General features: G+C 41.4%; 1 protein-coding gene across 1 annotated transcript; it reads left to right on the top strand.

Annotated features, from left to right (window-relative positions):
• The first annotated feature begins 1,243 nt into the window (after positions 1–1,243).
• LOC120052074 (zinc finger matrin-type protein 3-like) lies at positions 1,244–6,206 on the top strand. The gene is made up of 5 exons (XM_038998933.1): positions 1,244–1,609; positions 3,746–3,891; positions 4,203–4,349; positions 4,682–4,782; positions 5,998–6,206. Exons 1-5 carry the CDS (start codon positions 1,244–1,246, stop codon positions 6,204–6,206), a joined length of 969 nt encoding a protein of 322 aa, XP_038854861.1.
• Positions 6,207–16,335: the final 10,129 nt, after the last annotated feature.

Genomic DNA, 16,335 nt, shown 5'->3' with positions numbered 1-16,335 from the left:
CACTGCATGAGGCATACACTTTTCACTCCATCATTGATGTGGCAGAGGTGACAGTATAAAAGGCATGAAATAACTATAAGTATGTGACAAACACCTCTCACTGTGAAGGGCTATTCAACTTTTGAAGGTTCTTTGTTATTTTCTTCTTCTGCACAGATACCAAATGATAGAATTAGAACCCTCTCCTTTAAAACCACAAAATACTTTTCTTATTAAGCTACTTCACTCTAACTCAGAGACCCAAGGCCATCCCTCATGATACATGGCCAATGACTCTATACTCATTAATATTTGCATTTTACTTGAGATCCCAATGTTAAGTCTCAGGAGGAGTGTTTTATACCCAAGATTCTAAAATATTACTTTTACTTTGACCTTGGGCTATGACAATGTAGGTTCCTGACTATTTTGGGGATTAGGCTATATTCTCCAATGAGCATGTGATTCAGGTTTGTCTCCTTGTTACTCTGCATGGGGAAAGAAAAGCAGTTTACAGTATACTGCACTACAACGCTAAGCAGATTAGCAGTTTTGTTTCTACTTCATTGCAAAACCCAGAAAACATGTATATAAAGTGAGCTATTTTCTTGGATAATTTTTTTCACACATATTTGAGAATTTTCAGGTGTTTGGATGACATTATGTCATTTATCAGAATAACATTGATGTACACAGTGGGCCTAGTATTGCTGGGAAAATAATTTAGTTTGTTATCGGAAAGTTCCGTTTCAAGCATGCCATTCACTTGGTGTCACTGCATGGCTGCTGGAATCAAAAACATCCCACACTGTTATTGGGTCTCCAATCTGAGTTGATGCAGCAGAAACATCAGACATGAGCACAGCCACTGACCCATCCCCCACATCAACCCTCATGCAGAAAAAATGTGGCCACACATGATTGCCTGAAATGTATCCAGTCAAGCAGGCAATAGTCTGTTTGAATCAGCACCAGATCAAGAGATGATTGAGGAACTTATTTTCGCAAGGAGCAGAGCCCATGCTTGACTGCAGGGGAAGCGTAATTTTCACAATGACCACTGGACTGTGAAACCCACCATTGTTCTATTTGTTATTGTCAGTTTCACTAGGGAGAAATGAACACAGTTGATGACTGTAGTTCTTGCTTCCTCCCAATGTTATACAGCCATTACATGGCTATAATAAGTGTAGAATCCAGTCTAATACATACTTTGCCATCATTGCATTGGCCCTCAGGACCAGAGTCTATGCTGACGCCTTCAATGAGCCTTTTTGGCCAGCAACAGCCGTTGTTCCAGCCAATGCCTTCTACACATACCCTTGGACCCCCTCCACAGACCCTCAGGCCCTCTACACCAGTGGTAGTGGCCCCGGACCCCCTCCTTTTCCCCCTCTACAGCCCTCTGTCTGCCAAACCACCCGCTCACCTCCAGCTGATGCAGGGCCTCCCTTGCCCCGTCCCACCTCCAACTGCCCAGATGGCCCTCAGCACCAAGCCCCAGGAGGAAGAGGCTCAGATCGGGGCCACAGACCAGGACGCTACCTTGGATGAGCTGTGTAAGCCTCTGTACTGCAAACTGTGCAACGTCACCCTCAACTCTGCCCAGCAGGCACAGGCCCACTACCAGGTGAGCTGATTTACTGTACATGTAGCTTGTACCCTAATCTCGTCCACCAGCAGGCTCTCTCTCTTTCTATATGTGGTAGCAATTGAGCCTGGGGACAAGCTTACTTGTAGGCCTACCCCAACACATATATTTTGATGGCAGAAAATGTTTCTCATGCATGTCAACTACATTGAGTGTACAAAGCATTAGGAACACCTGCTCTTTCCATGACATTGACTGACCAGGTGAATCCAGGTGAAAGTTATGATCCCTTATTGATGTCACTTAAATCCACTTCAATCAGTGTAGATGATACAATTGAGACATGGATTGTCTATGTCTGCCTTTCAGAGGGTGAATGGGCAAGATAAAATATTTAAGTGCCTTTTAACGGGGTATGATAGAAGGTGCCAAGCGCACCGGTTTGAGTGGGTCAAGAACTGCAAAGCTGCTGGGTTTTTCACACTCAACAGTTTCCCGTGTGTATCAAGAATGGTCCACCACCCACAAGACATCCAGCCAACTTTACACAACTGTGAAAGCATTGGAGTCAACATGGGCCAGCATCCCTGTGGAACGCTTTCAACAACTTGTAGAATCCATGCCCTGACAAATTGAGTCTGTTCTGAGGGCAAAGGGGGGTGCAACTCAATATTAGGAAGGTGTTCCTATTGTTTTGTACACTTAGTGTATTGCTCTTGGTGAGTCTCTGATCCACCTCTACGCAGACGACACCATTCTGTATACTTCTGGCCCTTCTTTGGACACTGTGTTAACAAACCTCCAGACGAGCTTCAATGCCATACAACTCTCCTTCCGTGGCCTCCAACTGCTCTTAAATACAAGTAAAACTAAATGCATGCTCTTCAACCGATCACTGCCTGCACCTGCCCGCCCGTCCAGCATCACTACTCTGGACGGTTCTGACTTAGAATATGTGGACAACTACAAATACCTAGGTGTCTGGTTAGACTGTAAACTCTCCTTCCAGACTCACATCAAACATCTCCAATCCAAAGTTAAATCTAGAATTGGCTTCCTATTTCGCAACAAAGCATCCTTCACTCATGCTGCCAAACATACCCTCATAAAACTGACCATCCTACCGATCCTCGACTTCGGCGATGTCATTTACAAAATAGCCTCCAATACCCTACTCAATAAATTGGATGCAGTCTATCACAGTGCCATCCGTTTTGTCACCAAAGCCCCATATACTACCCACCACTGCGACCTGTACGCTCTCATTGGCTGGCCCTCGCTTCATACTCGTCGCCAAACCCACTGGCTCCAGGTCATCTACAAGACCCTGCTAGGTAAAGTCCCCCCTTATCTCAGCTCGCTGGTCACCATAGCAGCACCCATCTGTAGCACGCGCTCCAACAGGTATATCTCTCTGGTCACCCTCAAAGCCAATTCCTCCTTTGGCCGCCTCTCCTTCCAGTTCTCTGCTGCCAATGACTGGAACGCACTACAAAAATCTCTGAAACTGGAAACACTTATCTCCCTCACTAGCTTTAAGCACCAGCTGTCAGAGCAACTCACAGATTACTGCACCTGTACATAGCCCATCTATAATTTAGCCCAAACAACTACCTCTTCCCCTACTGTATTTATTTATTTATTTTGCTCCTTTGCACCCCATTATTTCTATTTCTACTTTGCACATTCTTCCACTGCAAATCTACCATTCCAGTGTTTTACTTGATAATTGTATTTACTTCGCCACCATGGCCTTTTTTTGCCTTTACCTCCCTTATCTCACCTCATTTGCTCACTTTGTATATAGACTTATTTTTCTACTGTATTATTGACTGTATGTTTGTTTTACTCCATGTGTAACTCTGTGTTGTTGTATGTGTCGAACTGCTTTGCTTTATCTTGGCCAGGTTGCAATTGTAAATGAGAACTTGTTCTCAACTTGCCTACCTGGTTAAATAAAGGTGAAATAAAAAAAAATAAAAAATAAATGTTTGTTTATTGGAAATGTCAGTCATCACTGTTATCCCCTCATAAATGTAAGTAGAACATGAAATGCTTAACCCTTGCGCTCACTGATGATGCAATGATTTGCTATATGACACTATGACAATGACAGTGCGATGAGTGGACTGAACTGTGGCTGTGGGATTGAATCATACATTGTCTCTTCTCCAGGGTAAAAACCACAGTAAGAAGCTGAGAAATTTTTATGCAGGCAGCCAGCAGCTGCCTGCCATCAGGATTCCGGAGGTAATAGAACCAGTTTCCCAGCAACCCCTCACGACTCCACCAACTGAGAGTGCAACTCCAAAACAGGTAACGCTTGGCGTTGGCACAAGGAATGTGTTATTGTTCAGCAAAGTATAATACTGTATGAGCAAGTACAAGGCCTGTGAATTTTCAGCACATGCACTGTTTGGATCTCTGTTGTTGATCTAGAAAACTGCAATCAAATAGAATCTCCTCATTAGAAACATCCATGATGGTTTGTAGACAACTGTCAGCACTGAAGTTTTTAACTCTTTTGATATGTAGCGTTGGAACTGGCAAGAGTGTCATTTTGGCTGAAAGAGCCCTTTGTATAAACTCACTCATTGTTTTTTGTTCAGCCGGTGTCATTTATCGGTGCCAGCAGGGTGATCTTAGCCACGGAGAACGACTACTGCAAGCTGTGTGACGCCTCGTTCAGCTCACCTGCCGTGGCTCAGGCACACTACCAGGGCAAGAACCATGCCAAGAGACTGCGGCTGGCTGAGGCCCAGCAGAGCAGTAGCATCATGTGAGTGGGTGTTTCTACTGCCTCCCCACCTACCACCAGGAAGACAAACAACAGATGCAATGTGCACATGGCTATTAAACCAACCATACTTCACACATAAATCCTGCTCCTTCAGCCATGCCCTGTTATATGAAATGCAATCCAGATTATGTTTCAATGCTTCCATTTAAAGAAAAATGCAATAGCATTTGAAAGATGCATTCCATTATGTTGTCCATCATAGTGGCTATTATTGTTAGATTGTTAGCTATTTAAGGATTGTTAGGTTTATAAACTGCACATGAGTTACTTTAAAGACTTGCTCTCAGTAACGTGATCTATCAATTTTTCAGAGAGTCGACTGAGTGTGTCCAGAGGCGTCCGAAGAAAGAGGGGAGCGAGTACAAGTTGATCAAGAACCGCAGGACCTCACAGGTGCCCCCTGCCATGCCAGGTACAGCACACTGAACCAAAGACATACCAGTAATAAAGTATGACCAAACAGCAAATAACTTTTAACAATATGTAAGGAAAAATGTGTTGTTGTTCCACAATTTTGATGTACAGATCAGATGTAAGTAAAGTAAGTAAGCCTTGTCAGAGGTGGCCCATAACGACCAGATGAATTCAGGGAAATTCATAGTCTTCAAAAGGTACAGTATATGTTTGAGGGTAGATGTGGTTGCCGATTTCCTTTTCATTGATACCAGTGAAGCCTTTGACAGCTGGTGAATGAGACTGATATGCATGTGAATATGTATGAAATGTAAATATCACATGTCCAGGCAGCCAGCAGGTGGAGGCTATTGTTTTTTGCTCCATGGTCGTAGCAGCAGTGAATACCCCTCTCTCATCACCACCTTTGCCAGGGAAATGTCGTAGGAAAGTTGAGGGGGTGGCCGAGGCTGAGGCTGGTTAGTCACTGTGAACTCACTAAGCACAGGCCCAGCGCTTTGGATATGTGAACCAGTACAGCAACCGACGGCCGCTCTGCTGATCCACAGACACAGCCTGCTCAGGTGGCAGGTGTCCATCAGACAGAGCCCTCACAGTCCACTGTTCATCCCCGTACCACTCTCCGAAGAGTTGTGATATGCATATTAATACACAATTGTACATGTGTGAAATAGGACAAATATAAACGCCCACCAATTGTTTTTAATTATTATTATTATCCACCCCCAACCCCCCACCCCCCCACTCCACATACCCTGCACCATGGCCTTCTCCCCCTGGATCATAGGACACAACTGCACCCACTCCCTTCCCTTCCCTCAGGGCTCAGAGACTTTGCTGATTTCATTCCAGAAATAGAACTGTGTAACAGTCTCTCGCAGAGAAATGTGCTTTGTCTGTCAGAGTTACTCTGCAAGGGCCCGTGATGGTTGCCTCCAGCCATACACACAGATACAGCAGAGCATCTATTTTCTGACCAACATACAGTACATCTCCCTTCTTCTAATGAGGGACACATGTGTATTTCTTCTTGTAACATTCATATGGCCATGGCAGTGGAAAGCTCATCCTATGGACAGCCAGCCTTCTATCCCCATGCAGTGCCTGGCATCTATCTGCCACTCCCATCTTTTCACACTGTTTTCACTGGTGAGCAGCAGCTCAACACTCACTCTCCATCATTATGGTGTGTATGTCTTGATGTGTGACCCAGCCCCCTACTACAACCCACGGCCCAGGCAGAGGATCCCCAGAGACCTGGCCATGTGTGTGACGCCCAGCGGCCAGTTCTACTGCTCCATGTGCAATTCTGGGGCCAGCGAGGAGGCCGACTTCCGCCTTCACCTGGAGAGCAAGCAGCACAAGAGCAAGGTGTCGGAGCAGCGCTACCGCAGCGAGATGGAGAATCTGGGCTACACTTAGGAGGGCAGCGCCGCAGCACGGGAAGGAGAGGGGAATGGGGGGGATTCACACTGAATTTTGCCAATAGTATAGAAGGATTGGGGTATTGGGGAAGTTTATCTCACAATCGGTTTCCTTTCCCCAGTTTAAACCTTGTTATTACTTGAGTTTGAGTAGCTGAACATTGCTATGGGTAGTAGAGGAAAGCAAAGTTCTATTACAGGCTTCTACCAGACCAGGTGAATGTACTGTGATTGCGATGACAATTATTAAGCGATAGGTATTTTTTCAATTGTAAAAATCTGACTGACTGTTCTCTTTCCTCATGTGTGTTTACATGGGTTTGGTATGACTCCAAGCATCTTGGACATGCCAGTCAACTCAACCTCTGGTCCTGGTCCCTTATTATTTTGGGATGCTATAAAAGCCAGCTGCTGTAAGCCCTTGACTTCCCTATGGGAGGTGTGCTTTTCGAAGAGCAGAGTAACTCAGGAGAATATAGAGCAGGCCAGAGCAGGACTAGCTTTAATTGGGGGGATTTAGGGTTATTTCCACATGACCTCTACTCTGTTTAATTTAGAGAAAAGGGAATTTAGACTGTTCAAAGCCCAATTTGTTCAGAGGAGGAACACAACGCTTGAGTTCTTATTCCCATATATCTACCCCTTAATTCAATGCATGTGTACAAGTAAATCTAGGCATTCATTGTCTGGTTCTTTTTTTTTCAGTCACAGAAAAATGATCGCTCGTTAACAGTGTATTCTCTCTGGCTCTCAGATGATGTGTTTTTCTGTGTCATAAATGCTCTTGTAACCTATTTTAAAATGGCCTTTTTTGTAGTTCTAGTCAGACCATGGTTTATTTGTTTTAATTTAACATTGCCTTTTGATTTATAAGATTTACTGTGTATTGTTTTCTCTTTATGAGTGTTTGTTTTTTATAGACAATTAGCCAGAGAAAATATCTACTGTTATCTAATGTAGGGGGGAGCTTCATGTGCAACATCACTTTATTTGTATACACTTGATTATACTTTAATATTTCACTGTATAAATTATGTTTGTGCAATGTACATGTGTGCATGATATTATCAGAATATACATATATTTAAGTACTCATAATATGCTACTAGTGGGAGTGGAGGAACTAGGCCAGTTCGCGAGAGATAGAGAAGGGACCATTATATTGGGCACAAGGTAGTGTATGGGAAGGAGTGGGTGGAGTTTCATACTGATTGATTGATTGAATTTGTTAGATAATTAAAAGTAGCAGGCTTCTCCAGCCGGAGACAACATTACACGATTACAGGATTTGCTTTAATTATTGTTATTTGTTAAAGTTCTATTGATGTGTCTCGATCTGATTTGTATCAAATGTTTACAGAGAGTGGTCTAAAGGGAAGTCGATCACATTTAATGTTGGATCCATTCACATGTTGCCCGTTCCTTAAACCTAATTTGTCTTGTATTGCGATGGCCTACTGGAACTCTCCCAGCAATCTTATCATCTCAGCTTTTTCAAGCTGTTTTAATACATATTCAGTGCCTCTCAACATTAATTTTGTGATGGACTGCACCCAGGGCTATGATTTTCTTGGGAGTTGAAACCACTCATTAAATGGGATACATTGATTATGTTACACATTAAGTGATCTATATTGTTCAGATTAACCATCCAGAGCAAATAAGCTATTTCTATCTGAAACTAGCACAGCAGTGGAATTAACCACTTTCATAATGATATGTAACATACCCCTTAAAAGGGGAGTGTCTATCTCACAGAGTATACAGTGTGGGTCTGAGTGCAATTCGTTAGTCCAATGTTAGTAGTCATCTCATTCAATGCCCTATTTCTGTTTAAGTAAGTGGAGTTGTGTTTGACTGCTGCTACACATCCATCCATGCTAGTTTTATGGCTGTGGCTGTGCAGTCTCTGAGCCATTCCTTGCTGGGAGTAGTGTAGTGCTGTAGCAGCACATCTGTTTGGCGCTCTATCAGGGAGTGTGACCTGGCATGGGAACAGGCCATACCCCAGGGAGATCCACACAGGCACAACAAACACTATCCAATGGACCTATCTGTGTACTCAGGCCATTGTTGATTTCCTACTCTCCTCTCCTCCAACAAGATATCATTGTCCGCTATGCGTGGCTGAGTTTGTGTCTGAGTTTGGCTCTCTATCTGTTGTTCAGAAATATAATTTCTCAAAGACAGATGGATTTATAAATGTCGAATGAAGTGAACTATATCTAGGGATAAGGGATGAAAATAAGGGATAGCTGCAGTGCCTTTCTAATGTCACACAATCACATTTGATCTCATGGCTGCCTTCGGCACAAACATGATTCTCAAGAACAATCAACTCCATTTCCATTGGTGGCAGAAATATTGCCTCTGGTGCAATATTGCAAATGTGGGATCCAAAGATCCCAATTAAATTGAATTGACTTCCCTTTAGAGAAAATAATTCTATAATGTCTTGAATGTACGTATATTTGAAGAATAACAGAATGACAACAGTTGTTTTTGAAACAATTGGAACACCTATTTTGGTCACGGTACAATATTGACTAACTATTTAATAAAAAAATGTTATACATGTTATTTGTCTGGATGTATTGAGTTGAGAAACTGGGTTGGGGATTGGGAGTTGCATGGGGCGAGTGGTAGTGTGTGTGTGAGTGAGAGAGAATGTGTGTATAGACACATTGTATGACAGGGTCAGCTGACAAACTTGTGTTTCCCGTTAATATGGTGGTCTACAGATTATGCCCCGAGACATAAATACTGCTCTAATACTTAGCGTTGATCAAAATAAAGCATCTCTCTAGTGAAATGTTAATCTTGATTAGTATACAGTATGTATGGCAAAATATGACCCTAAAATATCTTTGTTTTTTATCCCCCTTTACTGCTCAGATAAACTATGGCAAATGTTATGTTTTCTGAATGGATGACTGAAAGGAGTTTAGGATTATTTTATAGGAGACATTGCTTTCTAAATGTTGTGTAGTTCTAAAATATGATGAATCAGTTGTTTTGGGATCGTAATGGTAATCGATTTTTTACCTTGTAACTACTTTGCTCTATTCTGATTGGTTTGTCAATTGTTGGAGGATAACAGGAAGTAATTATGTTATATGTTATGTTATATGCATGGTAGCAAGTTAGGAGAATTTACACAGCAGTTTAGGATAATTAACATAGCAGGTTATGAGACTGAGGTTAAAGTTAGGAAAAGGGCAAGGCTTAACAAAAATGCTATCCTAAACTGCTACGAAAATCACTTTGTATTGAAGTGGTGTGAAAAGAGTGTGACCCAGCTGCTGTAACCTGCTGTAACCCTTCATATATACACTCCCCTACTTATTTGAACAATGATGCTAAAACGTAGAAATTAATGGTAAATAATGCATTGCGTCATTTTGTAGTCACTTTTATTGTAATTAATAATACAAAATGTTTCTGAACACATCTACCTTAATGTTGATGCTACCATGATTACGGATAATCCTGAATGAATCGTGTCTAATGATGAGTGCTTAATTTACAAACTTACAAAAATCATGCCCCATTTTTCGGGGGGTATGATGTTTATGCCTCTGTAACTTTCTCATTCATCCTTATTTATGATTCAGTCATGATTATCCGTAATCATGGTAGCATCCACATTAAGGTAGAAGTGTTCAGAAATAAAAATGTGCTGTTTTATAGCTAATCTCATGCTATTTTACACATTCTGCCATGAGGCTGAGAGATAACTTTGCTTTTTTAGAGATCAGGGATTCTTGAAAGTGGGGACAAACCATGTAAAGGAACAACCCCCCACCGCCCTAAAAATAAAAAATATTAATCTAACTGGATTTATGTCAACTTTGTTGACACACCATAAAAGCAATTAAATGTTTACAATTATTGTCCAACAAGTGTTTAAAGGCCTTGATTGTTTAATTCTAACATTATATTATTCAAATATTTAATACAACTCTCCAAACTGTTTTTTGTTTTGTTTAAAAGCATTAATGCTCCAGGGCAAATTTTGTTAGCATTTTGGCATGTTTTTTCTAGATTTAGAACTTAAAACATTTATAAAGCAAACATTAGCCTAGCACAGCAAATACTTCAATTGTTTAAGCATATGTTTTTAGAACAGTGATAAAAAAAAAGAATATTGAACAAAAATGATCTATTTTAATTGGGTTAGCCATCAGTGACGGAGTTGACAAGCCACTGGTGGAGTTGACAACAGATTCTCAAAACAGGCATTTTTTTTGTAAAATATGGAAAATAATTAATTTGAAAATCCCCAATTAAATCATAACCATACCATCAGATCTTTCAGCACTCTGACGGAGTTGACGTTATACAAAAATCTGACTGAGTTTATGTTTTAGGTAGATGCCAATATAAAGCACATTGCGTTGCATTCCATGTCTGAAATGTGCTGTATAAATAAAGCTTGATTTGATTTGACAAAAAAATACATTTTCTGCTTCATTCTAGTGGAATACACAGTAGCAATTTTGTTTTTCCTCAGTTGCTTTATGACTCTTAAACCTAACTAAATGTATCTTAATCTATCAGACAGGTGGAGTTGACAGTTTTGGTTGTGACCATTGTGATTCCAATATTGTTTGTTTAAATTTACAGACTATGAGTGGTCTTGTTGCACTACATGTAACGAGGACATGAATAAGTGGTCCTTATGGTATAGCTGACCCTTCTCATTCCTGATTAATTTAGGATTTTAGACAAATCTGACGGAGTTGACCAAATCTCCGGACAAATCTTTTAGGAAACACAGTTTTCAGAGAAATATTCTTTACAGTCACAGAGGGTTATTGCAAGAAACTATACTGAACAAAAATGTAAACGCAACTTGTAAAGTGTTGGTCCCATGTTTCATGAGCTGAAATAAAAGATCCCAGAAATGTTCCATGCGCACAAAAAAAGCGTATTTCTCTCAAATTTTGTACATAAATTTGTTTACATCCCTGTTAGTGAGTATATCTCCTTTGCCAATATAATTCATCCACCTGAGAGGCGTGGCATATCAAGAAGCTGATTAAACAGCATGATCATTACACAGGTGCACCATGTGCTGGGGACAAAAAAAGGCCACTCTAAAATGTGCAGTTTTGTCACACAACACAATGCCACAGATGTCTCAAGTTTTGAGGGAGTGTTCAATTGTCATGCTGACTGCAGGAATGTCCACCAGAGCTGTTGCCAGAGAATTGAATGTATTTTCTCTACCAAAAGCCACCTCCAACATCGTTTTATAGAATTTGGCAGTACGTCCAACCGGCCTCACAACCACAGACCATGTGTAACCACGCCAGACCAGGACCTCCACATCCGGCTTCTTCACCTGCGGGATCGTCTGAGACCAGCCAACCGGACAGCTGATGAAACTGTGGGTTTGCACAACCGAACAATTTCTGCACTAAATGTCAGAAACCGTCTCAGGGAAGCTCAGCTGCGTGCTCTTAGTCATCACCAAGGTTTGAAATGACTGCAGTTATTTATTTATATTTTTTAACCCCTTTTTCTCCCCAATTTTGTGGTATCCAATTGGTAGTAGTTACAGTTTTGTCTCATCATTGCATCTCCTGTACAGACTCGGGAGAGGCGAAGGTTGAGAGCCGTGAGTCCTCCGAAACACTACCCAACCAAGCCACACTGCTTCTTGACAGAATGCCCACTTAACCCGGAAGCCAGCCACACCAATGTGTCGGAGGAAACACCGTACACCTGGCGACTGTGTCAGCGTGCACTGCGCCTGGCCTGCTATAGGAGTCGGTAGTGCGCGATGGGACAAGGACATCCCTGCCAGCCGAACCCTCCCCTAATCCAGACGATGCTGGGCCAATTGTGCGCAGCCCCATAGGTCTCCTGGTCGCGGCCGGCTGCGACAGAGCTTGGACTCAAAGCCAGAATCGCCTTAGACTACTGCACCACTCGGGAGGCCCCCGACATGACTGCAGTTTGGCGTCATAACCGACTTCAGTGGGCAAATGCTCATCTTCGATGGCCACACTGCAGTCCCAGGAAATCAGGTTGGTATGTGTATAATTCCACCATATGCTGGTGTATTTGTATAGGCTAATAGCATACTCATAATAGGAAACCACTGATGAATGACTCCTGAAAGGCAACAGTAACTGACAGGATCTAAATTTAATTTTACCTTTATTTAACCTTTATTTAACTAGGCAAGTCAGTTAAGAACAAATTATTTTTCACAATGGCAACCTACCCCGCACGACGCTGGGCCAATTGTGCGCCGCCCTATGGGACTACCAATCACGGCCTGATGTGATGCAGCCTGGATTCAAACCAGGGACTGCAGTGACACCTCTTGCACTGAGATGCAGTAACTAAATGGATAACCTTAGTTTCAGATACCTGGAGTTCACAGGCAGCATCCTAGTACTGTAAGATTCTCTCTTGTTCTCGCTTGTTGAAAAATGGCAGATTTGTTTCTGAACATTGCTTTTGAAGTCTCCTGAGAGTTGAAATGTTTCTGAAAGGGAGACTAAAAAGCCTTGATAGATGTTAGGGTATTTTCCTACTGAAGCCAATAGTGACCTCAGGAACCTGACAGAGACACAAAATGGACCACAGATGTTTTATACCTGTCTGGGGAAAATATTTATGATTTTACCCAAACTTAAAGGTGCCAATTGAGGAGAGCAACCCTTTTGTGATATTGTCAGTGCAACATAAAAAGGAAATACATCAATTGAATGTATTTTTCGGACATTAGGACTACTGTCCTAAATGTATGGGCAGGAGTCACAACCAAACCACCTACAGTATTATTTGATATATATATATATCTATATATATATCAAGGGATCTAGCTCTCGGAACTGTTATGGCTCAGAAGTAAAGCTGACTCCTGGTCAGCAGAGGGTGCCAAAGGGTCACATTTAGTCTACACTGGTCACTTGACAACACAAGAGTAATCACAGTCACAGACCTGCAAACAGCTAATGGTGATAGGTGTGACCTCTGGACTAGTTGTCCTCCATAATGAAATCGGAGCGGCGACTGTGTCTCTGTCTCTGTTTGTACGTTTGCACGTACGTATGTTAGATGTCACACGTGATATCTCAGACAGCATTAGCTCGATTTTGACAAAACTTAGGTGAAGGATGCATCTTGCCATAGAGATCCGGCATTTACAAAATTACACTGATTGGCCCAAGGGGGGCGCTATAGTAATCAACTGTACGTAAGTTAGCCACACGCGATATCTTAACCACTGGCCCGATTTTGACAAAACTTGGGTGAATGATGAGTCTTGCCATAGAGATCTGTCATTTACAAAATTACACTGATTGGTCCAAGGGGGGCGCTGCATCTTTCATGGGGAACTACATACATCTTTACTGTTGCCTTTTTTGATCATGGTTAGTGATACACCTAGCAGTCATACGAGACATCACTTACTTACCAAGCTGTCACCAAGCTCTCTCTCTTGCAAGACTGATTGGATAGGTTGTGTGGAGGGCTGTGTCCTTTTTCTTTCGCTTTTCTCTTTCTTATTTCTATTTTCATGTGGAAGGTTAAACATTGTTATTGTCCCCCACAATGAAATCGGAGGGGTGCTATGGATCTGTCCATAGAGATCCTGCATTTAGCTGTGGACTCCGCAGGTAGCCTAGCAGAAAAGAGCATAGGGCCAGTAACCAAAAGGTCGCTGGTTTGAATCCATGAGCCGACTAGGTGAAAAATATGTTGATGTGCCCTTGAGCAAGGCACTTAACTCTAATTGCTCCTGTAAGTTGCTCTGGATATAAGAGTGTCTGTTAAATGACTAAAATGTAGAATGACTCTCTGTTGGTCACCAAGGGAAAGGGGCAAATTGGGTTCTGTAAAAAATATACCCTCATTAAGAGCTGGAACCAGCAGGTACTAAGTGCTCTGTATCCAAGTGACATGTGGGGGGTATTGTATCTGAGCTTGGAGAGTGCCATATTTGAGAGATGAGGAGACTTGTTTTCATAATAATTCTGTTCTCTCGTGTGAAGTACCATAAGAAATGCTATCCACCCATGTCAAATTCCCCCCTGGCCTCTTAGGGAATAGCACTCTGGATTTTAAACAGGTCCCTCTAGATAAGGAAAAAAGCTATGTTCCCATGGTAATACAGAGGAAGTGTACATTTTTAAGCAAGTCTCGCACTGGCTTAAGTTCTTCTGCTGCTGGGGAGGAAGGAGAGGAAGCACTGAGTTTCCTCAAGCCTCCTAGAGCTATGCTGTTTACATTGGTTAAGGTGAGCAGGCTGGTTCAATTGACACAATGACCACTGCTCAGTTTTTGTTCTCCATAGTTGTGAAATACCCTCCCTTGACCCCATGTCCCTTCGGCGTCCTCCTTCCACCACTGTTTTCAGATACAGTATGATAGTAAAGTATTCATTACTCATTCATTGTTTGAATACCAAAATTTTGCCAAAAAGGCAATTTGGGACTACTTATTGGAGACTTTTATGTTACTCCATATTCATAGTGAGATATAAGACATGTTAAATATAGTGCCAAATATATCAATAGCATCCTCTGACTCTCACTCTCTTCTGAGCTACTATGTAATTGACAGAGCTATGTTGAGTACAATTTAATGGAAATATCTTTATTTTGTAAAGTAGATATCTTCCTGTCATTTACTTTTTGATCAATAGTATAAAATGTGGTCTATGTGACTGCATTGGTTTGAATAGTGTCTCATTTCACACTATAATCCCCACAGCAGTCTGGGTGTCAGCAGCACTGGCTACCTTGTGACTAATAGTGTCCCGTCTCTAATGGAATGGGGAAAGAATGAAATTACATGGCCATTGTACCATTCTCTCACTCGCACAAGAAGTGGGAACGTATCACCATCTGCATCAGCCAGGGCATTTATCCCCTGTCAATGACAAACACCCACACTTTCTCAAACCACCAAGCACTCGGACTGCACTTCCCTTTTTAAATCATTCCTATTAAAATCACTACATTGGAAATTGTACACTGGAAATTGTTCAATGAAAGGAAGATTTCCGAGGACCTATTTGTGAGGGATTTCTGTCGCCAGAGCTGGGTCCACCACCTGTGGAAAGCACGTACAGGCCCAGTGACTGATTACTCTCCAACTACAGATTCATCACAGCCAGTCAGGATACTTTAAATAAGGTGCCCTTTGAAGACACTATTCAGGTACCATTCCCAGCAAATCCATCTCTCCGGGATGGTAAAATCAACTGGTCTGTCTGGAAATACTGTTGAGCTGAGGAGAGAGTAAATTAAGAGTTTATTTCCAAAATGCTACAGTACAGTGCTTGACTTGGGCAGGAGCTTAACAGAGCTGAGTACCAGCACCTCAAATGTTCTACTGCTTGTGGTCCTCTTATAGAATATTAGCTCAAAAGTATTGCGGAGCTTCAAAATGAGTACAGGAACCTATTTCAGTCCAAGTCAAGTACTGCTACAGTATATTCACACATTTTTTGCATTTGTGTTTTTTAAAATCATAAATGGTTGCTTATGGGTACCTTCATGTGTTTGTAAAATGTTATTGTTATCAGATTTTTATGAATAGATTTTAGATGTGCATGAAATTGTGTTTTTTGCAAAACGCTATATATCCATTGTTTAGCTGGAATGGAATGCTCGTATCTTGTATATTTGACTGTGATACAGTATGTGGTTGTCTAACCTAGCTATCTTAAGATGAATGCACTTACTATAAGTCACGCTGTATAAGAGCATCTGCTAAATTACAAATGTAATAGTTTTACATACAAATCTCATATTATTGTATAGAATTATTTCGTATTTTTTAAATATATTGATGTCACAAATGTGTACAGTTCTTTATTAAAAATGTAATTATTTGTTACATTTCACTGTGTAAATCCTAGCAGTACTACTTATTTCTCTGAGTGAGGCGGATATATAGCATTTTGCAAAGAAAACATGATTATTTGTCTCTCTAAAATGAAACCATCAAGTGATATATTTTAAACAACTACATGTCTGTCATTGAACAACCCCAAACTATGACTAGATAGTAAAAAAACACCTCAATCTCTTTTACAATTTCTTTAAACAACAAAAGCTAATGGAAATGGATATATAGCATTTTGGAATGAAACTCTT

This window comes from Salvelinus namaycush, chromosome 8 (assembly GCF_016432855.1).
Source record: "Salvelinus namaycush isolate Seneca chromosome 8, SaNama_1.0, whole genome shotgun sequence".
Taxonomy (NCBI): domain Eukaryota; kingdom Metazoa; phylum Chordata; class Actinopteri; order Salmoniformes; family Salmonidae; genus Salvelinus; species Salvelinus namaycush.
This window is presented reverse-complemented; position numbering and strand designations above follow the sequence as displayed.

What these genes read in the sequence shown, in the direction of transcription:
- LOC120052074 (XM_038998933.1), top strand. Translation starts at nt 1,244, where the DNA reads ATGAGCCTTTTTGGCCAGCAACAGCCGTTGTTCCAGCCAATGCCTTCT. An exon ending in GCAACTCCAAAACAGGTAAC is followed by an intron (nt 3,892 to 4,202) that starts GCTTGGCGTTGG and finishes TATCGGTGCCAG; the next exon opens with CAGGGTGATCTTAGCCACGG. An exon ending in CAGCAGAGCAGTAGCATCAT is followed by an intron (nt 4,350 to 4,681) that starts GTGAGTGGGTGT and finishes TCAATTTTTCAG; the next exon opens with AGAGTCGACTGAGTGTGTCC.